General features: G+C 53.0%; 1 protein-coding gene across 2 annotated transcripts; it reads right to left on the reverse strand.

The window, feature by feature from the left end:
• Positions 1-1,468: 1,468 nt before the first annotated feature.
• On the reverse strand, positions 1,469-26,814 carry ANKMY2 (ankyrin repeat and MYND domain containing 2). Of its 2 annotated transcripts, none has more exons than XM_043965671.1 (10): positions 26,532-26,814; positions 22,627-22,691; positions 19,270-19,408; positions 18,513-18,611; positions 16,299-16,459; positions 9,707-9,921; positions 8,192-8,327; positions 7,052-7,180; positions 6,052-6,193; positions 1,469-4,349 (listed from the first exon to the last, which is right to left on the reverse strand). In XM_043965671.1, exons 1-10 carry the CDS (start codon positions 26,596-26,598, stop codon positions 4,171-4,173), a joined length of 1,332 nt encoding a protein of 443 aa, XP_043821606.1. In that variant the 5' UTR covers positions 26,599-26,814; the 3' UTR covers positions 1,469-4,170. The 2 variants fall into 2 exon arrangements, with proteins under 2 accessions (XP_043821606.1, XP_043821607.1); XM_043965672.1 differs by lacking the exon at positions 26,532-26,814 and adding an exon at positions 22,825-26,067.
• Positions 26,815-26,931: the final 117 nt, after the last annotated feature.

Here is a 26,931-nt window from a genome sequence, read left to right on the forward strand (position 1 = left end):
CTGTGATGTTGGTCCTCTTCAAAATCGAAGGACGGACATTCGCTGATTGCCACCTATATACAGGGCGCTGCTGGAGGATGCTGGGAGGGCAAAGGTGGTCATTGGTTGTCTTTCATTCTCAGAGGACCATGACATTGGGGTGATGTCATGACTTGCACTGAATTGGATTTAAGTGAGGAATGTCTGGGCAAGGTCACCAACCTATTCTTTCCTCCAGAGTCATGTGGGCCCAGTGGCAAGGTATGTATCTGGAGATGGCCTGCATGTTTAAGGCAATGCCCAGGGTCACACAGCTGGTGTCTGTGGTCAAATTTGAATGCAGGCCCTCCGAACTTCTGGGCTAGTGCTCTATTCACTGTGCTACCCTAGCTGCCCAGAGGGCAAAGGTAAGACCTGATTGCACCTTCAGGGGACTTAGCCTGGAGAACAGGGAACACCAGAGGATCTCACCACTGGGAGGCCGTCTAGTCTAATGCAAATGAGGTCCTGTTCTGTTTACAACACCCCTGACTGGCCAGGCAGGCTCTTCTTGAGACCTCCACGTGAGGGGGAGTTGGCCTCCTCTCTGGATAGCCCCTCCCCCTTGGGGGATTTATCCTGACATCCCCCCTAAGTCAGCCTCCTTGTGGCTGCCACCCACTGGGCCTGGTTCTGACTGCTGGGACCAAATGGGACATACTTCCTCCTCCTGTATGGCACAACTCCGAGACACCCGCATCCCTCCCTAATCCCGCTTCTCAAAACCAAACGCCCCTAATTCCTTTGCCTAACCCTCCAGTGTCACAGCCTGGGGCCCTTCACCATCCCCTCTGGACACTCTAGGGCGACCCCTTAGAGAGCAGTTCCAAGCCCTCAGTGGGGACAGAGGCCAGAAGGGGAAGGGTCAGAGTAACTGGAAGCTGAATGTGAGGCAGCTTGTTCAGGAAGCTGGGCAGAGCGAGGGGCGGAGGGAGAATCTGGTGACCTGACAGTCAAGGGACGGCTCTTGTGTTTGGTCGTAAATGCCATCTCAGAATTCACAAACATAGAAAGTTGGGGCTCAATTGTGCCCCAGTGAGATGAAATTAGTGACTCCCAAGAGAGACTTGGGGCTTTTTTGTGGATCCATAGATCAGACACTTGAGATTCTGGGATAGGAGTGGCAGCTAAGCCAGATGTGGGCCCGAGGCACCATTTACGGGGCAGATTTCTGGGGCTGAAAAGACTAGCATTTGACACGGGGGAGGCCTTCCCCTATGACCTCATGTCTCATAGAGGCAGCCTTTAGATGACAAAGACCACTAAGATCGTCCACCTGGCGGGTGCCCTTCTCTTCCTCCTTCCCCGTGGCGGGGTAAGGGTGCGGGCCAGAGGATAGACAGCAGAACGTAACTGAGGTCAGACCAACAAAGCGCTCAGAGGATTCCAGCCATTTTTATGAGAGCCTCCCGTACAGTGAGGAATGATGTGAGAAACAAGACTTAGACTGTTTGGATGAGGTGGTGTATTTATTTCAACTCTCCCAAGAGCCTGGGGGATGGGGCAGCCTCCTCATGGATGCCACACATTCTAGGTCAGCTAGCCTCCAATGCCAGCTTAGCTCACAAGCCTCCTGAATGGGACATACCAAATATGGGTGGATCAGCAGACCCTTCCCCCCAGCCCAACACACCCAGAAGACAAGGATGGAAACCCAGCCATGACTCCAAAGAACTTTTCAGAGGGGAATCCAGATATCACGCACCAAACTGGCTTGCTGGGAAATCCCATTCATTATTCTTAAATGCAGAGTGCAAAAGACAACCCATACGTAGGGATTGGCTGCTGGCTAGGCTGCTTCTGGGACACAGCCCCAACCAGTTTTCTGAAGGTCTTTAGTAAAGATGAGCCACGGGCATAACTCGGGCTGTGGTCAGCCCATTCGTGGTGATCGCCCCCTTCCCCAGTAAGCAAGATTCATTAGGCCACACATTCATTAACATCCATATTTCCCTCTATCCCGTAGCACCTAAAGATGCAATCACATGTATGTAAGACCCAGAGGTGATGATCAGGGCATAACAACATTCTCTAAATTACAGTATTTTCCTGGGTCTGTTACCTGAGCAAGGGTTTTAAAGCTGGGAAGGAGCTGAGAGGAATAATCTAACCTCAATTTACAGGTGAAGAAACAGTCCCACAGGAATGACTTGTCCAAGATCACCCAGATAAGACCAGAGATGGGATCCCATCCCAGGTGCTCTGACTCCAAATCCCCGATTTCCCACTCTTCCAGACTCAGGCTGACTCCAGGGAACATCACTCCTTTCATCTGAAGACTCCGAGTCTCTTGCATCTTTTTTACGTCTCTGTGGCTCCTTATCTCCTGTAGTTGCTGGTTGATACTTTCTTCCCTTGGGTTTCTGACAGTCCTATAGAAGCAGATGGGCAAAGCTACCTGACTCTAAAAGGCTGAGGAGCTGTCAAAGGGGCATGAGCCAGCCTGTCGCACCCAATACCCCATTTCCTTTCCAGATGGTGTCTTTCCTGCTTCTAAGACGGCTAGACAAAACTCTTGCTCTGGAGCAGGCAAGGGGAACCAGTGGAATGGAGACTTGGGACAAGCTTGAGGAGCTGATTGTGGGAAAGGAAAACTGCTCCTTGGACAAGAAAGCTATCTCCCCAGGGAAACGGCTCCTATTACATGCTGGAAGTCACTGGGAAAATATGGTGGGACGGGCAGCTTTGCCTGGAGGAGGCTCAGCACTGTCCGGGGCTGCAGGAGCACCTGGGGCCCCTCTCCATCTATAGGAGGCCCTGTGCCATTCAGACCATGACAATGTCCAGCAGGCAGAGGGCATGTGCCTTAGCCAGCCCTGATGTCATCAGCTCCTCAGAGGTCTGTCTGTCACTATGTGGTTTTTTTTTTTTTGGGGGGGGGGGTGTGCAATGATGGTTGTGACTTGCCCAGGGTCAAACAGCTAGTAAGTATTAAGTGTCTGAGGCCAGATTTGAACTCAGGTCCTCCTGAATCTAGGGCTGGTGCTCTATCCACTGTACCACCTAGGTGCATGTCATTATATCTTTGAAAGAATCTTCTGGGATGCTGACACATGCATGGAAGACACTTTCAAAGTCAGAGGGCAGCCGTGAGCATGGAAGGAGTGCCGATAAATCAAATGCTTTTCTTCAAACTGGCAACAAACAATGAATGCAATGCGGGGGGCCGGGGGGGGGGGGAGGCGTGTGTGTTTTTGTGTGACTTTCACTAGTTTAATGGACTTGTGGCTTACTGGTACTCCCTTCTTTCTCTCTCTTTTTTTTTTTTTTTTGCGGGGCAATGAGGGTTAAGTGACTTGCCCAGGGTCACACAGCTAGTAAGTGTCAAGTGTCTGAGGCCGGATTTGAACTCAGGTACTCCTGAATCCAGGGCTGGTGCTTTATCCACTATGCCACCTAGCTGCCCCCGCTCCCTTGTCTTAACTGCATCGAGGGTACCCTTGACATAGCTTCAGTGATTCTGATATTCTACAGAGGTGGGACCTTTGGTCCATGACATGGCCTGGGCACTGACCACTGACCACTGTGCATTATAATATGTCTTTGCACTGATATCCCCCAGGCTTAACACAGGCCCAGCACATAGTAGGTACTTCATACATGTTTGTTGAGTGATTCCCCCCATGTGTTTCCAAGCCTCCCTTCTGTCCAATACCTTGAAATGTGATCCCCTTCCTCCCTCAGAATGGTGATGCATCAAGCCCAGCCCTGCCCTATATAAGCTTGGTCTTATTCAGCTGCTCTGCTGGGGGGTGGTGGCTGTAACATACTGTCAGTGGCAGACGCGTAGGGAAAGCCATGAGCGTGATACATAGCAGAGGGTGGCCTGGCAAAGGTGGGTCAGTCCTGCCATGAGGGCTGGGGGGGCATGATGGGTGGGATTGGAACCCACGCACTCCATGCCTAGAGATGGAGGGGAGCCTTCTGCTGTGATGGGGAGGCCCCTGTGGGTGGCGATGGGCCACAGGGAATGAGAGGGGGCGAGTGAGCTGTGACCTCCACCCAGCAGAGTGAGAGCACAGATCCAGGAAAGCGTGGGCTCTGTGGAACAGGGAGCAGCCCTCTGCCACCTCGGGGGGGCTCACCCCTCCACAGGAACGAGGGCTAGGCTTTTTGTCTCATATACCGCAAGCCTACAGAGCCATGTGGGGCCTATTCCTCTGGGTCCTTCACCCCCCCGGCCACGTCCTGGGGGCCAGGGTCACGGTCGGCTTCCGAGGTTGTTTGGGGGGCTTCTTTCACTTCTGCCTTTTCCTCCTGCGCCAGATCTGCAGGGGCCGTGTCTGGCTGCTGTTCATTAGGTGAACTCGGATCCACGTCTAGCTCTTTTTCTGGGGAAAAGGAGAAGTCCCATGGTGAGCAGTAGCCTGTGCCAATGCTTCTGTTCTCGACCTGATGACCTGCTCACTTAACTGAGAGCTACCGTCCTTTGTAGGGGGTAGTGAGGCTGAGTAAGTGGCGGGGAGGCCTCACAATCAGGGAGCCAGTTGGGGACGGTCTAGTTCTGGGCAAACGTCACCGGACCACAGGAGAATGGATCTGAGGCTGGGAGGTGCCTCAGTCACCTGGCCCAGCCCTGTCATTTTACTGATCAGGAATCGGGCCCAAGAGGTGCCAAGTGCCTTCATCTTGAGCTGGGAAGGACCTCAAAGGTCATCTAGACCAATCCCCCCCATTTTACAGATGAAGAAACTGAGGTCCTGAGAGGTTCAGTGGCTTGTCATGGTTCAGAGAAATAGTAACTGGCAGTGCTGAGATTAAAACTCAGGTCCCATGTGCACAAGTTCAGCATTTGATCATTGGGCCATACTACCTCCAGGATAGAGCCTCCCTAAAGCTGTAAGCAGACGAGTCTAGAGAAAGAAAGGGACATGCTGAAATAACACTGGGAAGCTAGGGGGCTCCATGGGCACAGAGCGCTGGGCCTGGAGTCAGGAAGACTCGTCCCTCCTGAGTTCAAATCCAGCCTCAGACACTTAGTAGCTGTGTGACCCTGCTAGCCTCAGTTTCCTTCATCTGGAAAATGAGCTGGAGAAGGAAATGGAAAATCACTCCAGTATCTTTGCCAAGGAGACCCTAATTAGGGTCACAAAGAGTCAGACACAACTGAGGCAAATGAACAATAACTCAGCCTCCACCTCCCTACTGAGGCCTTCCCTGTGATTTCGTTGGTGCAGAGAATTCCCAGGGTGGAAACTCCCTCTCTCAGTGTCTCTAACCTTTAGGACGGAGAGAGAGCTTCCTGGGGCACTGAGAGGTCAGACCCAGGACTCGACCGATTGAGAATGAATTGCAATTGTTCAGGGGAGCCGTAACAAGCCACAACCAAGGCGGTGGCCAGGTGAACAGCGAGAAGCTGGGGCAGTAGAAATGCAAAGGTTTGGCAACTAATTGGACATGTGGGGTGAGACATAGTGAGGAGTGGAGACAGAAACAGGAAGCGAGTGAGTATTTAAGTTGAAAACTGTGGATAGAGGGCTGGCTTTGGAGTTGGTAAGACTCAGGTTCAAGTCCTGCCCCTCATACATACTGGCTATGTGACCATGGACAAATCATTTAACCTTAATGCTCCAGGCAGACTGTGAGCTACCTTGGGGCTGCCGATCTGCCGTTGTAAAGAGGATTTCCACAGTAGAAACTTTCCACACCCATAAAATCCCGAGTTTAGCATCCCGGGGAGTAAGGAAGCCATTGTCCCCTCCTGAGTGTCAGAGGCATGATCAGCATTTACCGTGCCTGTCACCCCATGGCAGGACAAGTTATGAGAATAAGAGCTTAGCGAGCTTTCCAAAGCTGTGCTCGTCCTAGCTGCAAGTCTTCTGGCTCCTCTGGGCGGCTGCCCAAAGAGCCATTTCATTTCATCAGACTAAGCACTCACTATGAAGAAGCCTAAGGACCAAGGTCTGGGGAAGAGATACAAAGAGAAACAAGGATTCAGTCCCTGACCTCTACTGAGAGGTCTGGGGCCGCGTAGCCCCCTTCCCAGCCACGGCCTGAGCCGCCACAGGAGCACCACCGACGGAACCTGCTTACCTTGTTTTTGTCTCTCTTCCTGCCTCTTCTTCTCTTTGGCAGCTTCTAGCTCCTGCTTCTCGTATGCAGCCTTCAGTGCCTTACAGACTTTTTTATGAGTGAACCAGTGGATTTTCTGGCAATCCTGATTGCAATAAATGACCTGAAAGTGACCAAGGAAAGCTTTTCTGGTTCAAATCATTTCCCTAAGAACCCCCAGCTTGTTCTTCCCTGGAAAAACTGAGTTTTGGACAACACATTCATCCCTCAAAGGAAACCATTTGCTAAGTGCCTGCTCTGTGTTAAACAGACCCCTGCAAAACATGGCATGTGAAACAATCTGAGTTACATTGTTCAGAGGAGCCTCTTAGATTAAAATGGGCTTGATTGAAGGAGAAGTTGAGGTGAGGAAGAGTGAAGAGACAACAGGGAAGGAACCCGGGCAAGAACTTGCAAGTAAGGGTCAGAAACAGGATGGTAAAACTAGAATCAAAGAAAATCATTAATTAGGAAAAGTAGGAATTATATTAAGAGGGCATTAACCTCAAGGGTAATGGATAGGGAAACAGTTCCATGAATGAATGAATGAATGAATAAATGAATGAAAGAAAAAGCATTTATGATGAACTACTAAGTGCCAAGCACTATGCTGGGCTGCAATAGCACATAATCAACAAGGCAGGAAGGAGACACAAAAGGATGCTGTCAGAAAGATCCCTGACCAGGAAAAAGGAGGCAGTTGGAGATACTGAGTGGAAATCTCTAGTGCTCCCACAGCATCCACACAATGCCAAGAAGGCCCCTGGCACACTGGGCGAGTCCCTGGTGGGTGATTTCTAGGAGGATGTGGACAGAGTTTGCCCAGGATGACATGGTATCAGTGAGGCATGATGTGCCCTGTTGGAAGGAGTGCTCACACTGAGATGACAGCCCCACCAAGATGTCTCAGCTCCCTCAGGATCCCTCTGGACTGCCCTCCAAGTAGGGCGTTATGCCGAATGGGTGATTCCATCTTACCTACCATTTTACACACTGAACACCTCTTATCTGCCCCCTTTTCTCCACACGTGGTGCAGAACTCCATGTCCACAAATCCTACTTGACCGGTGATGGCTTGAGTGAGTACAGAGAAGGCTGTCGGATCAGAGCCCTGAAGAGGGAAAGCGGAGCATGGTACAGGCAGATGACAAAGGGGACAGTGTGACCTCAGGCGTCTCAAAGGCAGATGAGTGAAATCGTTACCGTTGGCCTGCAGAGCCCACACTGGCACAGAGAGCCCACAGACACGCAGGCCTTCAGGCTCTATGAACAGTTTGATTTTGTGCATGTATAGAATAATATTAAGCCGTCTGAGCACATTGGGAAACATGTCGTGCTATATATATAATTATAGTAGTTTCCCTACTATAATTGGTAATCCAGGACAGCCAGGCCCCTCCGGGTTCTTTTCAATAAAAAAGCAGGCCCTAAGTGATTGTACTGGGGTAAGAAGGACAATGGAGACTAGGAAAACCCATCTTAGTGGAGCTGGAACCTGGGTTACCGAAGGGTCACTGAGACTGGAATGGCCAGAGGTTTGATTAAGAAACACAAATGGCCAACCACCCAGAACGCAGTCATCTTTTCCTGGCCTGAAGATGCTGGGCTGAGCATTGGTTAAGAGCAGAGGGCGGCTCTTCCACTGATCTTTTTTTTTTTTTTTAAGTGAGGCAATTGGGGTTAAGTGACTTGCCCAGAGTCACACAGCTAGTAAGTGTTAAGTGTCTGAGACCCGATTTGAACTCAGGTACTCTTGACTCTAGGGCTGGTGCTCCATCCACTGTGCCATCTAGCTGCCCCTCCACTGATCACTTTTGATGGGTTTGAAGGTCCGTGATTTCATAAGGCCCTAGAGTGACTGGACAGCCCCTCCCCATGCCAATCCGCCTAGAATGGGAGGGGCTGCCTCAGGTTGGGGGTGGGGCGCTCTTCCTCACTGAGCCACTGGCTGGGGGCACATGCCCCATCGGTGGCCTCTGAGGTCTCTTCGACCTTTGGACAATTTAGTCCAAATCAAAGTGGGAGGTGCAGGCAGACACGCTCCCCCAAAGCTCCTAGATGTCCCGCCCCTGGCCGAGGCCCCACCCGAGCCCCAGATCTGGAGGTTCAAGATGAGTCTTACTATCTCAACAGGGGCAATGCTTCTCACGAGCTGCTGGAGGAGGGTGGTTTCACAGTAGGGGAACTTCCGAATGCACTCTCGAATGAACTTTTCCTGAAAGACGGGGAAGCCATCTGTCTCCCGGCCTTTTAACAAACTAGAGAAAAAAAAACAGAAATCCTTGGAACGTTCCCCTTCCCAGGGGCCCATATTTCACACACTAAAAGGAGAGGCCGTGGGGCTGGTGTGTGAAGAGCTGGAAGGCCTGGGTTCTTGGCCTCCAGGGACCACCCATATGCAGGAGTTCATTCCCTTTCCCCCAAGGCCTCCCCATCTCCTTATTACAGCGAGGGCATCGCCACCCTCCCTATCCCCCAGGGATCATCCTTGATTCCTCACTGGCTCCCCCTCACCCCATAGCTAATCTGGTACCAAGGCCTACTCATTTGACCTTTGCAATATCTCTCAAAGAAGCCCCCTCTCTCCTGACACTGTTGCAGACCCTCACCACCTCATGCCTGGGCTGCTTCAGTAGCTTCTGGGGGGGCGGGTCTGCCTGCCTCAGGTCTTTCCCCATCCAGCTGTCAGTGATCATCTCAAATTGTGGTAGGCTTGACCGTGGCTTCCCAATCCTCCATCAGCTCCAGTGGCTCCCTAGCACCTCTAAAATCAAATCTTCTCTTTGGCATCCGAGGCCTTCCTAAAGTGCCTCGTCTCTCTTCCACTCCGATGCAGTGGCCCTGGCTCCCTTTCCGTTCCTCACATACCACACTCCAGGCACTTCCATTGATCATCTCCTATGCTCAACCTTCCCTCTCCTCTCCATCACCTGGTTTCCTCTCCCCATCCCTCTGCCAGATATCACCCTCATCAGCACGAAGGCGCAGATAATCTAGCGCTGCCGTAACCTGTCCATGGGAAAGGGGCATAGGGTCCCAGTCTCAGAGCTGGAGGAGATCTTGGGACTGTTCCTTCCAATAACCCCATTTTACAGAAGAGGGAACTGAGGCAGCACGGAGAGGCCCCACTGAGCTAAGTAGAGTCAGGACTCCCATGCCCTCTGACCCCACCCCAAAAGCACACACCCCGAGGTGTGTGGAGTTGTGTGCAGGGCCATGCTCCGGCCTGCCCGATGATGGTAGTAGAGCCTGGGGCCCAGTTCTCCCAGGGACAAGCCCGTATCTCTCCTTTGACTGTGAGCTCCCAGCACTTTGGACAGCGCCTGGCTCCCAGGAGGAACTTCCTCAAAGCTTGTTGACTTGACTCCAGCAACGATACTGCTCCTCCATCAACACAAGGCATTGTGATGGACGAAGGGAGACCTCACAGGATTATAGATTTGGCACGAGAAGGGGCCTGAGGGTTTGTCTAGTCCGACCATCTCATTTTACAGATAAGGACACTGAGGCCTGGAGGAATGAAGAGACTGGCCCAAGGTCTTTGGAGTCAGCTCTCCTGCTGCCCCACCCCCCATCCCCAACGTGGGGTGACCTTCCTCCCAGAAGAACCTCGGGCAATGCCAGACCGTAATCCCACCTCTTGATGAAGCCATCCAGCTTGTCTTCTCGCTCGGTCAAGAAGTGAATGCATTTCTGGAAAATGCAGCTGATGTAATGCATCTTCATGGCCAGGACCTCGTTCATGTCCCGCTGCTTCATACACTTCTCACAGAGCAGATCCATCACGCGGTAGCATTTTTTCAGGGCGTCCACCTCGGCCAGCAGAGGATTTTCTTTAACAAGCATCACAATCTATAAGAAATAGCAACGAATTCAGAAATGTGAGGAGGAATCTCCCCAAATGCACCGATTAACAGGCTCAGAATATAGTGTGTAAATAATAATCACAGTGATAATGACAGCTAGCATCTATACAGTGCTTTAAGATTTACAAAACACTGTGGATGTGCTCCTGAGTCAGTCCTCAAAGCAACCCTTGGAGGAAGATATGTTATAAGCAAGCAGACGCTGAGAGGATGAGTAAGACCTTGCCACGGGTCACACAGCTAGCGACTATCTGAGACATGGTTGAAATTCAAGTTTTCCTGACTCCAAGCACACGCCTCCCACCCGGGGCTCCTTGCAGCCTTGAGTTAACTTCAGAGAGTTCAAACAGAAGGCACCGACCACCCAAACAATAACAACCTTTCAATTAGTTACTTCATTAGTTTCCTTTCTCTCCCTTGTGACCTCAGGGTCTATGACATTCTCCACAAAACACCCAAGGGATGGGAAATGCCAAAGACTCCTATGAAGGAGAGCACCCCTAGCCTAGAACACACCTGGACAAGGGGTCTGTTTGCAGATGACACTGGTCTGATTGCATTGAGGCCTGGAACCCTCCAACAAGAGTCAGTCAGTCAGTCAATAAGCATTCATTAAGTACCGATACTATGTGCTAGGTGCTGGGAACACCAAGAAAGGCAAAGACAGTGCCTGCTCTCAGGGAGCTCCCAGTTTAGTGTGGGAGACAACAGGCAAACAGCTCTGTACAAGCAAGATACAAGCAGCATCAAATGGGGGGGGTCACATGTTCTTTAAGGGGGCCTGGGAGAGGCTTTGGCAGAAGAACTCTGGCTCCCCAGCCTAGAAAGGGGATGAGGGGAGCCCATGTCCCAGACCGTGAGGAGCAGGGGATGGGCAGCCCTTTGGGCTCACCCCAGACAGCTCCGTCCCTTCCCAGGCAGGCTTCTCCCTGTCTCGGCAGCCTCGTCACTCCAACAACTCCCCTCCTCCCCTCTGAGACAGCCAAGTCGGCCTTCCTCCTCTTTCTCTTCTTGGGGCCTTTGCACACGGGCGTCCTGGCTGGGAAATGCCCTCCCTCTTTGCTTTGGCAAAAGGAGCCCCTGGTTTCCACCAAGCCTTCCCTCAATGGGCACTTTCTGTACAAAGCCGTTCCTGCTCTCCCCAGGCCAGCTTTGCCCCCGTCACATGGCATCCATATTGTGTCTACCTTGTGTCTACCTTGGTGAGGACAGGACATGCTCCACCACGCTTCCCTTTGGTTTTTGTACCCCAAGCCTAGCTCAGGGCCTCAAACTCGGGTTACGACTGCAGAAAGACAAGCTGAGCCCAGGGATGATGGTCACGTGCTGTTGTCGGCTGTACTTCCAACGACAAAAGGCCAGCCTTTAAGCCCAAACTTCTCCCCCACCCACCCCCACCTAGAGACGGTCTGAGCCCACACAACATGAGCATCACCCCTTAAGAGGCTTCAGAGTGAGGTTGCACTGGATTCTACAAGCACAAACTTGTTCAAAAACCAAGCCCAGTAATTATTCAGTTTCAATAAGCTTCCCTCAAATTACTTTATATTGTTATCAATCAGTTACTTTAAGTGGTGTCCAAGTCTTCATGACTGAAGCTCACAAAGGAAGTGCTCCCTACCCCCAAGAAGCTGACATTCTAGCAGATGGATATAACATCTACAGAGACAAGAAAATGCAAGACATCTAAAAGTACTTTGGGAGGATGTGAGGGGATCCAAGAGGACTTGAACTTGGGGGGATCAGGGGAGAAATGGGGGCAGGGGAAGAGGTGAGGAGGGGGGTGTGACAGGGAGAGGGAAAACCAGGGGGAGCACTGTCTCAGAAATGCTCAACGGAGAGCCAAGAGTCAGGTCTGTTTGGAGCCCGTTGGCCACAAGAACATCCCTGGGCCTTTGATTCTAGGTTCATCACAGGCAGGGCCAGGGTGAACTCAGCCAGGACATCAGGCTTAAGGCAAACAGGCAGTTAAACACAATCGGTCCAAACGAGGCCCTGACTGACCATATGCGTGCGTTCTGTTGCTCTCCCCAGGACTTGCAGAGGAACTTGAACTGAGCAGCAAAGAACAATTAGCAAAGCTGTTTAGACACTGGGTGTCACTTCTAATCGTTTGTTTGCTGACACTGAGGTCTCCTTAGGAAATGGGTCTTGTTCAATATTTTTATCCAGAGACAATGGTACCAGATGCTTGCTAGGGCTGAGCTTAACAGACCTCTGCTGGCGCTCTCCATCTCCGTCCCTCTCCTCTCCTCTCCAATTTTGTCTTCTCCTTTCCTCTGCTCATGGGCTCAAACATCCAAGGAACCTTACAAGATTCTCCCAAATACTATTGATATCATTTTCTTAGAAAGGGTGGAGGGATCATCTAGGTGGCGCAGTGGATAGAGCACCGGCCCTGGATTCAGAAGGACCTCAGTTCATATCTGACCTCAGACACTTGACACTTACTAGCTATGTAACCCTGGGCAAGTCACTTAACCCTCAAGGCTCCACCAAAAAAAGAAAGAAGGAAGGAAAGAAGGAAAGAAGGAAAGAAGGAAAGAAGGAAAGAAGGAAAGAAGGAAAGAAGGAAAGAAGGAAAGAAGGAAAGAAGGAAAGAAGGAAAGAAGGAAAGAAGGAAAGAAAGAAAGAAAGAAAGAAGGAAAGAAAGAAAGAAAGAAAGAAAGAAAGAAAGAAAGAAAGAAAGAAAGAAAGAAAGAAAGAAAGAAAGAAAGAAAGGAAGAAAGAAAGAAAGAAAGAAAGAAAGAAAGAAAGAAAGAAAGAAAGAAAGAAAGAAAGAAAGAAAGAAAGAAAGAAAAGGGTAGAGGGGCCTCAGGAGTCTGTGGTCCACTGATGACAGGCCCATCTTGCCCACACTTGCCTCCTACCGGCCTATTCCCTGGAGCTCAGCTACCATCCCTTGCTATACCTTTGTTTTTCCCCTTCCACAATATATGCTGCAGATTCTGGGCAAAGAGCCCAAATCCCCCAGTGCTGCCTGAGTCCCATGGGGGCCCAAGCAGGCCTCTGTTGCCACAGCGACCCCAGGGCTGGGATGCTGCCTTATACGTAGCTACAATGCAATGAGGAGCTAAGCTGCTGAGCGGGGGAAAGGCAGGGCTTCGTGCCTCTATGACAGGTCTGGGGGTCGGCTGGCCTGGGGCTGTGTATGGGAAAGAGCCTGATGACCCATGAACTTCATGCTTAACCCGAAGGGCTCATGGAGATCTAAGCAGGCCCAGCCCCAGCCCGATGAGGTTTGGTCTGAAAGAGAAGACCTGGGGGGACCTTGGGAGGGGGCAGGATCTCCATCTTCGAAGCCCTGAGAAGGCTGTGCTGGGGAGAAGGCCCAGAGAGAGGAGGAAGGCTGTGTGGGGAGGGGAAGGCCGACTGTGCAGGGGTGTCGGGGCAAGCTTCCTAAGCGGCAGAGCTGCTCTGAGGCAAGACGGGCCTTCTGGGGGACACTGCGCTCCCCGTCCGGGGAGGCCTTTGAGCCAAGGCTGGAGGCCGTCTCGTCAGGGGGAGGCAGAGGGGATGCTCAATCCCAAGGCAGCCGGGGCCCTTCTTCTAGCGGTGAGCTGCTGGGAACTCGGGCCTGACTCCCAGCAGGCTCAGCAGCACCTCGGTTCTGAGCTGACTGAACAGATGAGTCTGAAGTAACAGTCTGATCCAGGGACCACGGGCCTCTGGTTGTTAGACCCTGGGAGAGGGGCCTACCAAAGATCAGGGCCTTCCTGGCCAGCTGACAGGGGTCAGGGGCCAATCAGAAAGCCACCAGGGGTGGGGGCAGGGCTTCTCCTGCTTTTCAAGAGAGGAGCTGGAAGCACCAGCCCCGTGGTCTGACCTAAAAGGGCCAAGTCAGGAATGCCGGTGGCTAACATCGCTTTAAAGGATAGAATTCAGGTGGGTTTGGTCTCCATGAACATCAGGTAAATGACTGTCGTCCCGTTTCCCCCACCTCCCTCCAGAGAGCCCAGAGGCCTGGGCACTGCGGCTGGTTCTGTCTGTCGGGGGGTGGGGGTGGGGGGGAACTGGGTAGAGAGGGAAAGGCTGCAGTTTTAACGAGGCTCACAGGGAGGTGGGCAATTCCTCTGGCCCGAGGGCCTCTGCACAGCATTGAGGGCATTCCACACATATGAGGGTGTCAGGGCCAAAGCCGCGGATGTCCGGCCTCCGGCCTAGGCTGAAGCCTCAGACGCCGGGCCTCTTGGTGCCAGAACCTTGGCCAGCGGCAGGGCCACAAGTCCTAGGCATACACACTACAGGCCTGGGATCAGGTGAGGAGTCAGGTGTATGTTTGGTGAGGCCCCTGGAGACTCAACCATCCAGCAGTCGTCCACCCAGTCGTCCAGTCCCATCTCCTTGCAGGCTCAGCCTCTTCTTCCCTTGAGGGTGGGAGCCCCGGTCGAGGGCTGCCCCCCCATCTCTGGCTAGCCGGCCATCTGCTTTCCCCTGATCCCCAAGACGCAGAGGGGCCAGCTGCCGAGGCCCCTCGCGTCCCAAGCCCTTGCACTCGCTGCCCTGCCCCATCACTGGGCGGCTGAGGCCTCAGCTCTCATCGCCGACTTGCCGTGATCCCAGGCCTCCTTCTGGAGTGTCCTTACAACCTCCTCCCATCACAGAATCTCCATTGCTCAGTCAGAGCCCCCTGTCCTTGCTGGTGTCCCTCTGTCTCTCTGGCCCTGGGGAGGGCTCCTGACTCCTCCCCATTAGCCACCAGAGATCGCTCTACTTGGAGATGACCCTTCCTCTCTGCCTCACCCAGGCTACAGACAGCTGCCCGTGGTCCAGTTCCTGCTCTCTCCAGGTTGGTCCCTGGCTTAGTCTGTCTCTCCACACCCACCTCTGCACCTATGCTGGAGGATCTCAATACACAGACCAGGGTGCCCACAGCCTGAATTCCACTAACGGGTAGCATCTGCCCCTTCTCCACCACCCAGAGGGGTGGTCCTACCATTGACCTCAGCAGTAAGTCTGCTAGCTCCATGACCAAGAACTCTGAGCCTGGCCCCCCTGATCACAGCCTCCCGGCCTTCCATTTCACCCACTGCCCGGCTCTGTCTGATCCTTTTCTCCATCACCCACCCCGTCAGCAGTCACTGCACCCCTCCCTGCCCTGCCAAGCACCTCCCCACCTTCCTGGGGCCGCTCCAACAACTGAGCAGCTCAACTACCAACTGACCTCCGCATTTACATCCCAAGCTCTGCTACTGAGGCCTCGACAACCTCCCAACCGGCCTCAGCTCCAGCATCCGCTCTGTCATCTTCAAGGCAGAAAGGCCCTCTCCTCAGTCCCCCAGGTGTGCAACGTCAGCCAGTTGTGCTTTGCTGCCCTCTCTCCTTCAGCCCCAAAGACACCCTTGTGCGAGGTCTCATCAACACCACGTCTGGCCCTTCATCTCCCCTCCCACGGCCTGAGCCTGGGTCAGGCCCTCATCACCTCTCGCCTAGCCCCTTAGTGGGCCCCCCAACTTGCCATCATCCCCGTTACCAATCCTGCCTCCTCACAGCCGCCAAAGTAATCTGACCCTGAGCCGCCTCATGAGGCTGGCTCCAACCTCCCGGGGGTCACTGGGCTGTGGGGGGCACAGCCCTGGACATTGAGTCAAGATGACCTGAGTGACTGGGGGGAGTCACTTAACCCTTCCTTGCCTCAGTTTCCATTCTGGTAAAATAGGATGATAATAAAAGTAACATTGTGGTAAGTTGCCAATGAGATAACATAAGTGAAATGATTTGCAAATGTTAAAAGCCCCTCAGGAATATCAGCTGAGGGAGGAGCAGCAAGCTCAGGGGAGGCGGGGACACAGTGCAAATCCTGCCTCAGCCACTCACTGGCACTGGGGCTCAGCCATAGTTTCCTCCCCACTGGAGATAAAAGGAGCACCAGCTTCAGGGGCGGTGGTGAAGAGCTCGGGAGACACTCTGTAAAGCCAGAAGGTGCCAGCCCCTCCCCGGCCAGCTGTGACCACTATGATTAACCGGACCTCCACTGTGGAGGACGCCCCTTGTACCAATGGCCATGGCTCTGCACACTCCTCCCTTTCACCTCCTGGGTGGTAGCGACCCGCTGCCTGACTCAACCCTTGCTTCTCTCCATGGGTCCCCAGCTCCTCCCTGGCCCTGTCTGGGATGAAGCAGGTGGGCAGGACCACGTCCAAGTTCCTGGCTTGGAGATGGCCCACAAGGCCACGGCCAGGGAAGATAGCACTGGCCAGGCGGACGGCAGTCCTAGCCAAGGTCGTGAGGTCTGGCTGTCCTGGTCCATCTTGTAGAAGCTTAGCTATCACCGGGACCCCAGGGACAGAGAAAGCCCTCTCCCCTCTATGGGGCACAGGGCAGTGCTGCCTCCCTGATGCCCTGAGCTTCCCACAGAAGTACCTTGACCGGGTGGAGATTTGTCGTGGTGACCATCTTATGCAGGGGCCCCACCAGCTTTGGGGGCAGCCTCGGCTCCTTCTCCAGGCCCTGGGGCTTCGTGTAGTAATCCAGCCTCTCTCGGGGACAGAAGTTGTTAATCACGGTCACACAGTCGTGTTGGCCTTTGAAAAGAAGCAGCGTCTGAGAGGCCTCATCTTTGGGGACAAGGACCGAGCCCTCCCTCCGGTGGGGTTCTGCTTCCCCCACCCCAAACAGCCCCAAGAAGAGAACATTGGGAGGGGGGTCTGCTCTTTGAGAGAACTTCCTCACCAAGACTTTTATGCACCCCCCTCTTTCTCAGCACCCCCTCCCCAAGTATCTCAGGTTGGCAGAAATTTAGAATTTACCTGCGTGTCTCCACATGGCTCCCTCAACGGAACAGAATGGAATAGAAACTCCTTGAAGGCAGGGCCTTTTCCCTGTTTGTCTTCATATCCTAGCACCTAGCCCAGTGCCTGGCACCTACCCAAGGCTCCACTGACTGACAGGGCACACACTAGGCGAGTGTCCCAGAGGCCCACGGCAATTCCTCCCCCACCACCTTAGAACCTCTGACTCCTGACTTCTACCATGGCGGCAATGTTGTGAGACTCACTGAACATGTGCTTGATTTTTAAGTAGCGCTCAGAAATGAGATTCATGCATCATTTCTGGCTGAAATGTCTGAGATGGCAGAAATGAGCTGTTTCCCATTCTCGCTGAAGAACGGGGAGCCCCCCACCATTGCCCTCCTGCCTTCTCCCTCAAACCTAGCTGGTTTCCCTACCCACAATCTAATTTCCTTCTGGAGGGTTTTTCTTTTTTCCTTTTCCGGATGACGGGTGGACTTGAGAAATACATGCTTGACTGTGAACGGGGTTCACCCTGAAATAGGTAGTTTGGCTGCAATCCTCATTCTGCCTCCCCAGCTAAGCTCTCAGCCTCTTCTCTGACTTTCTCAAAGCAGAAAAGGCCAGATGGCCATTCTCCCAGTTAATGAGCCTCTGCCTCCTTCTCTTCTAGGGCACCCTCACCACTGCCCCCCACACGCACACACACATCAGGGCATTTAATTGAGCAACTTCCAGATGAGCAAATACTTCTAAAACTCGTGTCCAAATGGTACTGTCTCCTGACCTTCCAGTCTGCTCTGCCCAGCAGGACTGGGGCTCCCTGGGGCACCAGAGAACACAGAGGAAGGAACCAGGAAAGGCCCTTAATAAGTACTGGACACAGATTGCTCATCCCCAAAGCAGCTGGAGCTCTCTTAAGACTTGGGCTCTTTCCTCTGTGATGTCCACTAACTAGGAGAACCAAGTCCAAGGACAGGATTCCACTACACAACCCATTCCATAGGAGGCAATCAGCCACCAGGACACCTGTTTCTCTAAGAATCATTTCCCTGGTTGTGAGAAATAGCTTCCTAAGGCACAGGCCTGGCCAGGTCACACCCCTGCTCAGTCTCCTTCACTATGGCTCCTGGGATCTCACTTCAGCCTGGTGTTGGAACCCTCAGAAATATACTCCACCCTGCCTGCTTGGGATCATTTCCTGGACCCCCCTCAGCCCACCCAGCCAAACTAGCTTGCTTAGTTCTTTTAAAAAGATCTTTCTTTCAGTCTTTGTGTGGGCTGCCCTTCCCTCCTGCCTCTAAGGCAATGTGGCTTCCTTCCAGGCTCACCTCTCAAGCACCGTCTTGTACTGGAAGGTTTGTCTATCCCCCAGCTGTCAGCCCCCTCCCTCCTTGAAGCATCTCACTTTCACTTGTTTGCCTACACGTTGTACGCCCCAGCAGGATAGAAGCTCCTTGGGGGCAGGGGCCATTGGTCATTTTGGTCTCTGTCTCCCTATCCCCCAGACCAGGGTGGGCATAAAGGAGCTGCTCGATGAAGACTTGCTGAATTGTAAAGAGTAAAAAATGCTGACTTGAGAATGTGACTTTCATTAAGAACTTTCCCATCCTTCCCAGCTTCTCTCAAGAGCTGTGAGGGCTTGTCACACCTGCCCCACCCCCGCCACCCCCATTTTACTAAGGCCAGACAAAGTGATCAGCACAGAGGAACCTGCCGCCGATATTCCCAAACACGACCAACAGTTAACGTCAAGGGGGCAGCTGAAATGTCAAGTGATTTTTCTCCCAAGGAGACACTGTTGGTTACAAACCCCGGTTATCGCCAATAGCATTTGACTAATTACCCACAAAGGCCGCCATCTGCGCCGCTGTCCTGCCGACCGAGTTCACGACATCTGTGTCTGCTCCAGCTTCCAGCATTACCCGAGTAATCTCTTTATTTCCTAGAGTTGGACAGAATATGTGCCTTACCCTTAGGAACAGCCTAACGTCGAACACACTTTTCCCCGACACTTGAAGGGCTTGAGCCGGTGACTATGTTTGCAGTTTCCGAATTGGGATCAGTTGGGCTCAAGGGGCACAGGAGCTAGGGCTCTCTGGACTGCAGAGCCCCTCTCTGCCTTAACCTCGAAACAACCCGGGCAGACCTGGAGGCCTGCACAGATTTACCATGGGGCAGTACAGGCCGGAGAGTGAGCTGGATGGGGAATCAGGATGACCTGGATTAGTGTTCCACCCCAGATACCTCCGGGCTGTGTGATGTTGGCAAATCACCTAACCTCTGTGGGCCTCAGCTACTTCACCTGGGAAATGAAGCCCTTGGACGCGATGACCTCCAAAGGGTGGCCTCCTCTATGTGTAGTTTGCTAAATATACATTAGGTTTTAAATCTTTAAAAAATAATCTTAGTTTGGGGAAGGAGGAGGAAAATGTATCAAGTGCTTCTGGACAAACCTGAGCTGGCCTCAAGTGCTGAACAATTGTGAAGAGGGAAAATCCCCCTATGCATCAGAGCACCCCTGGTAGGATCTAAGTTGCCCTAGAAGATTCAGGCAGCAGGAAAGGAGCCTCTGGGGAGAGGGAAGGGGATGCCCCACTCACCAGAGAGGCCAGCGAACATCAGGGCCGTGTAGCCGTGTTCATGCTCATTGCAGTTCACGTTGGCCCCGTGGCGCAGGAGCATCCGACACATGTCGATTTTGCCCTTGTATGCCGCGTGCATGAGCGGCGTCATCCCGTGCTTTGGGGAGAGGCAAGGAAAAGGCAGGCATCAGTTATACTTGGCTGTTTCTTCCCAGGAGATTTCTCCAAGAAAAGTCAAAGCGCTAATGGAGGCCGGGTCCCTGGCGGAGATCACGGCTCCATAAAGCACAGACAGAGGCGAGGGCGTGGATGGGCACGGATGGCCACATTCTCAGACAACCCCAAAGTTCCACAACTCCACGGGCACAATGCAAGTGGATCATCTGACTTCAGTCCATGCATTCTGAGGTCTCTGGGCATGAGAATGGCCCTGGGCATCTTTTATTCATCATATAGCCAAGTAAAAACGAGGACAGCCATTGCATTGAAGATGGCCCAGCTCTAGGGAGAAGCTGAAGGGCATGTTGTTGGCCTAGGGCATGGCAGTCCCACCAGGGCAGGGGCCCACCTTCTGTCCCTCCCTACAGTGTCTAGTTCAGGGGCCCTGGGCTCTATCAATATGGCCCAGTTCTTTGGACACAGAACCTCGCCAAGGTTCCCTTTTGCTTTCCATAGCAAATTTACTAGAGTTGGCACTCTCCCAACTCCACCAAGGAGTCTCTTCCTTTGAAGTCCAGGCCAGCTGCTTATGCCGCCCTTTTCATTCTTCCTGAGGACTGACACTTTGAAAGACAATACAAGGAAAGCTGTCAAATCCAACTGTTTGATATTTGGCCAGTAAAGACTCCTCAGGTTACATAATGGCTCAAGGTTCTAGGTGATAATATAGATTTGGCTTTTACAGCAGAGAAAGCCCACCCCAGGGCAGCCAGTGGGCTCGCCTTGCCTTCACCACACTGAGGACTCCACCCCCCATCTAGCCCTTTTGCACATGGAAAATGAGACTCAGGATCTGAGATGTTCACTGACTTACAAAGATCACACAGGTAGTATCAGAGGTGAGACCTGAAGCCAGCTCTTTTGCCACCCCATCTAGTGTTCTTCCTCCTGTCTCTGGCCACCACCTTACCTGTCTGGCCAGACATCTGGGCTCTCTAACTACAGCCCTTCGGGGAGGATCTGCATGTGCCTCAGTTTCCCTTCCCCACCACTAACCAGTCCCTCCATCTAGCCTGCTCCCCACCTCCTGCTTCTCCTCCTAGGGCACAGGAGATTCTGAGCCAGAAGGTCTAGTACACCTTATTTACATATGAGGACAATGAAGCCCACAGAGGGGAAGTGACATAGCCAAGTGGCTGTGCCAGAACTTCGCTCCAAGGCCTCAGCCTCTGGGCCACCTACAATGTTGACAAGGGGCTCCAGCTCAGCCTTAGGAGCCAGTTCTGTTGTAGGCACCCGGCCATCCTCACGCCCCCTCCCTAAAACAGCAGCCTGTCCCCTAGCTCCGAGGTCACATTCAGCTGCCATCAGCAGATGGAGCTGCCGTGCCTGGAGTCTCTGCTCCACATCTTTACCCCGCCCCTACCCCCCAATCTCCTGGCCCCTGGCTACTGAGCTGCTCTGTTCTTGCTGATCACTTTGTCTCCACCAGGGGCGCTGCATCCTCTCCCCAGGGCCCCACCCCATCCTCCTTCTCCGCCAAACTCCCCAGAACAGCCTACTGGACTGCGTGCATTTCCCTGACCCTCCCCTGGCTCCGGGCTTCCTCCAAGCACTAGATTACAAGGGGGCTGTCTCTTTCAGGATCCTCCAGCAGCCCCTGCCCCTGCAGGCCATCCTTGCCGTCACTGCTCTTCCTGGAAGGACTATGCTAGGGGCGGGCCAGCTTCCTGTGCTTCTGTCCAGACTCCGGAATGTTCCTGGGGGCCCTCTGTTGGCCCCCTTCTCTCTATGCACACTCAGAAATGTATGGAGCTCCTGCCCTGGGCCAAGCAGTAGGCTACACACCGTGGAGACACACTCCAAATCGAGGAACAGCCTGTTCTCTGGGAGCTTATAATAGGAGCTAGAGCCGAGAAGAGGTTATCAACAGCCAGGGAAGGGTGATCTGGTCTGAGGAGTCACTGAGCAGTGAGGAAAGCCACGGGGGGTTTACTGACAGGCCCTTGGCTTATGAAATGGGATTTGGGGAGAGCACCTTTGTCCAAGAGGTTTAAAACCTAGCTTCTTAAACTGTGGGTCGAGACCCCATATAGGGTCCAGTAACTGAATGTGGGGTCTTGAACAATTTGGCAACAGTATATGTAGCCCTATTTTATATACCCTTATACCCAAGGCCACATAAAAATCTTCTTCAGTGAAAAGGGGTCACGGGTGGAAAGCGTATAAGAAGCCCTGGTTTGAAGCATTTTAGCCTGGTTTCCTTACCTTGCTGAGCCTCGCAGCTGTCCCATGAGAACTGAGCACAGATATTCCCTAGCTCCCCATTTGGAATTTAGGAACACTAAGAAGCAGAACAATTGTTCGACCTGCTCACTGTCTCGCTCACAAGCACAAGCACACGCTCACACCCCCATACCCCCATACCACCATCCACACACACACACACACACACATATACACTCTCTACACAGTAACAGCAATATTGTAAGGATGATTAACTGGGAAAGACTTAGCTACTCTGATCAAGACAATGAACTAAGCCAATTCCAAAGGACCCATGATGAATAATGCCCTCCACCTACAGAGACAGAACTGATGAACTCTAAGTGTAGACTGAAGCAGTCTTTTTAAAACTATTTTTCTTGCCTTTTTTGGGATACATGGCTAATATGGAAAAACATTTTGCATGACCTTACATGTATAACTGATATATTGCTTGCCTTCTCAATGAGTCGGGGAGGATGGGGAGGGAGAGATTTGGGAACTTACAATTTTTTAAAAAAATGAATGTTAAAAACTATAAAGAATCGATCAATAGACATTTATTCAGTGCCCACTATGGGCCAGGCACGGTGTTAAGTGTGAAGGATACAAAAAGAGGCAAAAGACAGTCCCTGCCTTCAAGGAGCTTACAATGTGATGATTACAATCCCCTCATTTTAAAGAGGAGGAAACAAAGGCCCAGAGGACATTGGACACGGTACTGTCCACTGGCTCATTGCTGAGACAGGATTTCTGAACACTTCCTTAAATGACCAGGCTTCACCCACCTTCTGCTCTGAACTTTCTGCTGGTAAAGTCAGTCTGCTTCCTTAATGGAATGGGATGGGGACCTGAATCCAGGCCCCGAGAACACTCTGAGCAGGCCCAGGAACCACCTTCTCCTCTTTGTGTAAAACCTGGGCTCACTAGACCCAGAAAGCTTTTCTTTACCTCATCCAAACAGTTGACACGAACATTCTTGCTTCCCAACAGTCTGCCGGCCTCCTGGACATTCCCTTCAAAGAAACCATACATAAATATGCATAAGAACCCCCAAAATGCAGAAAATGGCCAAAAAAAAAATCAAAGAAATGTGATTTGAAAATTGTTAAAACATGTCAAGTGAAGCTGTCAGGAAACTGAGCCTACCCACAGCCTCTTCCCTCTTCTTTGGCGTGAATTCTCGATTTCTGAAGACGGTGGCCCAGAGACTTAGATCAACTACATCATTGCCAGATATGGAGGTTCTTGGACTGTCCCTGGAGGCCCACTTGTCAGCTTGGTGTCTGGTCCACCAGACTCCTGTTCAGCTATGGGGTGCCCAGATCCCTTCTCTCCTGTCTCAGTGAGTCAGAGACTGTAGAACCTGATCTTTTTGCCTCTATCAGGTGTCAATCAGCTTCCCTTTAAGCAGTCATACAATGACAAAGACCATCTTGTTTGTCCTCCAAACACAACACAAAGCAATTCAATAGGTCTGTCAGCAGTGCCTGTCCTCAGGGAGCTTCCATTCTCAGCAAGGTAATTTGAAGGGGGGAAAGAGCCTTAATAGTTGGAGGGAGGAGAGAGTGGATCAAAGTCTGAGTAAGGAGTACCAGAGCAGAGCCCTCCAAAATGATCAAAGAACCAGCAAGAAGAGATGAGGAATGGCATGGTGTGGTGGGCAGCTGACGGAGGAGGATGTCTTTAAGTCAGAAGCCCTGTGCTCCACCAAGTTGGGTATCAATACGGTAAGTGCCAAGGCAGAGAGCTGCCAGCCAGCCTCAGGAGGGGTGAACCCACCTCGGTACAATCTGAGCAGGTCAGAGATCCCAGGACAGGTATTGGGCACATGGGTCCAGCTCCATGGTGCCCCCCCACCTTGAGAATGGAAATGAAGAGGACAGGCAGGGCCAGGGAGAAAGCCAGTGATCTAGTGTGGCTGGAGAGCAGAGCTTTGTATAAAGGTCAATAAGGATTCCTTTTATATCTGTACCAGGATGATGCATTTATGAAATTGGCAAGTGAATGATTTAAAGAAAGTCAAGAAAGTCTCCTTACCACACGACAGTGGTCAACTGATTAAAATGCCATTGTGTTAATGAGGGGAGCAAGCTGAGAACCCCAGGGCTGATTAGGAGCCCTCAGCCCCCTCCAGGATCAATCAAGGCAAGCTGTTTTTAAGGGCCCAATCCTGGGGGGGGGGGGCGCTCAGAGGCCAAAGCTCCCAAGGACCAGGGCTGGGAGGAGGCGGTGGCAGCTTTGCCAAACCTCCTGCTTCGGTTGGAAAGAGGACAATGGATGTGAATGTTAGAGCATCCCAGAAGTCCTTGCCATGCCCCCAATCCAAGGGCGGGAGGACTCCAGGATGGGAGCCCAACAGAGAGCCCATTGTTCCTTTCTTCTCTTCCCTCAGAACAGCCTTACTCTCCCTGAAGAGGTCCGGGGGGTGTGCTCACATGCGGGGGAGGGGCAGACCCGGCTCAGATTCCTTGGGCAGCTCTAAAAGATGAGCAGAACCTGGGGGAGCAGGCCAACCAGGCCAAGAATCCCCATGACATCCAGCCTCAGCTTGGAGACCCTGGAGGCTGGTCCACACCACGTGATTTTCAGTCTTCCCAGAAAAACTTCCCATCCTAGCACCTGACCCCCCAGCAGCATCTGATCCCTTCCCCACAGGCTAACCTGCCCTCCACTCTCTCCTCCTCTTCCCTCCTATCTTCAGGAATCTCATCTTAGGCCTCCCATGAAGATCCCCAACCGTTTATTGCCTGACTGTGCTTCTACCTTCTAGGTCTTTCACCTCTGAACCTTTGCTCAGGCCTTCCACCAGCCCTGTAATGGTGTCCCGTGGGAGTGCTGAGCTCCAGCCCGGCCTTCTCTCAAGTCTCAGCACTCCCAGGAGAGGCCTTTCCTCAAATTCTGAGCTCTCCCTCCCAATTACTGAGAACTTACTTGGAATAGGTTTTGTATCGATGGACCTATATTTGTTCCCTCATGCAGAACATAAGCCCCCTGAAGTCTGGGACCTTGGCATACTGGTCTTTGGGTCCCCAGTGCCTGACACTCTGGGGGGAGCACTTCTGGTCCTCCCAGCAAGGAACTCCCTCCACCCTTGAGGGAGGCACCTTCATTGGAAGAGCTGGATCAGTGACTTGTTGAGGGTCACACAGCTGCTCGGTCGGTGGCAGGTCCAGAACTCACTAGGCCGGACCGACTCTCTGATTGTCATGTAATATAGGCTTAATTAAGTCATTCCCCAGGAGCCCTGGTTGTACAGCTAGGAGGCGTGGGTTCAAACGCTGTCTCTGAGGTTGAGCCTGTAAACCTCATCTGTAAAGTGGACAGCATCAGGAGTCCTCCCTGTCAGTGTCAGCTCTCTGAATCCCTCCGACCCAAGCCTCTGGCAAAAGTCCCTCACTCATCTGAGCCTGTTTGCCCATTTGCAAAATGCGGAGGTGGCACTATACATACCCTAGGACCCCATTCCCAAGTGAGAAAAAACAGCTAGAACGCTAGGAAGTGTGCTAGATTGGGAGCTAGGGGATCAGGACACAAATCCAGGCCTCCCACTTACTGTGTGACCTTGGGCAAGTCACTTGACCTCTCTTTGGGCCTCCTTTCACTGCTGAGTCTCCTCTTCTGTAGAATGAGGTGACAGTTATTGGGTCCCTTCCAGCTTATAGCTCCCTAGAGCCTTTCCTTTACATGTGAGGGATTATCAGCCTGGAAACCAGGATTTTTCTGCAAAGTTGATCCCTATTCACGTTTAACAAAAGGATCAGGGAATTTCTTGGGGTCACCCCATTGGCTGCCTTGATTCTCTGTAACGCCTCAGGTGACAGAAGACCGGATCCCCTCATAGGGAAGAGGAGAGATGTGAGGGTGGGTCTCCCACTACTCCACCATCAAAGGTGCTTCCCAGCACTAACATCATCTCCAGTTTTGTCCTTGTCTCTAATCTTTGTCCAGTGATGCACTGGCTGTTCGGGAGGACAGTTGGGTCAGGATCTTCTGCTTGTGTTGCAACAATTCTTCAGGGCAAGGGGCTGCTTGGCTTTTGTACTCAGTCCCCAGAGCCTAGCACGGTGTTAGGAACACACGGGAGGTTCTGAGTCTCCACGGATAGTGCAATAGGAGAAACTGAACTCCACTTCTCTGAGAGAATAGGTAGCCTGGGGTGCCTGCTTGGGAAGGCATCCGGTAGGGAGGTAGGTGGTAGAGAGAGGGCAGTGGAATTCGTTCAAGGGGAAGGATCTGGGTGGGCCCAGCAGAATAGGTTCGGCCAGGCCCGGCCCAGGCAGGGTCCCACGTGCCCGGGAGCTCCTCCCCACCCCCAGCCGAGGCGGGGCTCAGCGTTGGGGAGGCTGTGGCAGGAGCTCCCTTTGAAAGGCCTGGTTGGCCCTGGAAGCGGAAGCTTCCTCTAATATAAACAGAGGTGGGGGGAGGTGTTCTGTATGCAAGCAAGGAACTTGCAATTGACAGCCGGTACAGGGCGGGGGAGGGGGGGGCTCGAGGGAGGGAAGGGGGGCCTCCTCTGTGTGTGTGTGTGTGTGTGTGTGTGTGTGTGTGTGTGTGTGTGTGTGTGTGTGTGTGTAGCTCACATGTTGGAGGAGTAGATGCCCCCTTGGCCTGCCAGTCCGACCTTTTCCCCGTGGTGGTGGTGGTGGTGGTGGTGGTGGGGAGGGGGGGAGGGCGTCTGCCAACCGGAGCCCAAAGCTGGCTCTCCCTTCCCCCCCGCCCACGTCCCCGGAGCGCAGGGGTGGTGCGCTCCAGCAGGCTGTCAGCCTAGTTGCCCCGTGCCATAGGGACACGGCCTCTCCTCTCCAGAGCCTTTCTTGGCCTGGGCACCTGGGGCCGGAGCCGGGCGTCCTCACCTTGCCCGATCACTTCCAGCAGCTCCTTCTCTTCCTGGGTCAGCTCGCCTTTCTTGGGAGGAGCCATGGGGGCGGCCGCCGCACGCCGGCCCTACCACCTGCAGGCCTCCTGCCCTCCCCGCCAGCCAGGAGGCTCCGGAAGCGGCCTGGGAAATTTTGTCGTAGTATCTGTTGCAAACGTCCCCTCAGTGACCCCGGGAGAACCTGAGCAGAGGATACAATGTAGCAAAGTCCCTTCCGCAGCTACCGCAGCCTCAGTCTGGGAGCAGCGCGGCGGGAGGGCCTCGGGATCCGCCTCCCGCTCGCTCCGCCTCCGATCGGGTCAGCCCGGGGAGGACAGAACACCGGCACAGGGACCAAGGGGAAGGCAGAATCGTTCTCCCAGGCTGCCCGGCTGCTC

Source organism: Dromiciops gliroides, chromosome 5 (assembly GCF_019393635.1).
Source record: "Dromiciops gliroides isolate mDroGli1 chromosome 5, mDroGli1.pri, whole genome shotgun sequence".
Classification (NCBI taxonomy): domain Eukaryota; kingdom Metazoa; phylum Chordata; class Mammalia; order Microbiotheria; family Microbiotheriidae; genus Dromiciops; species Dromiciops gliroides.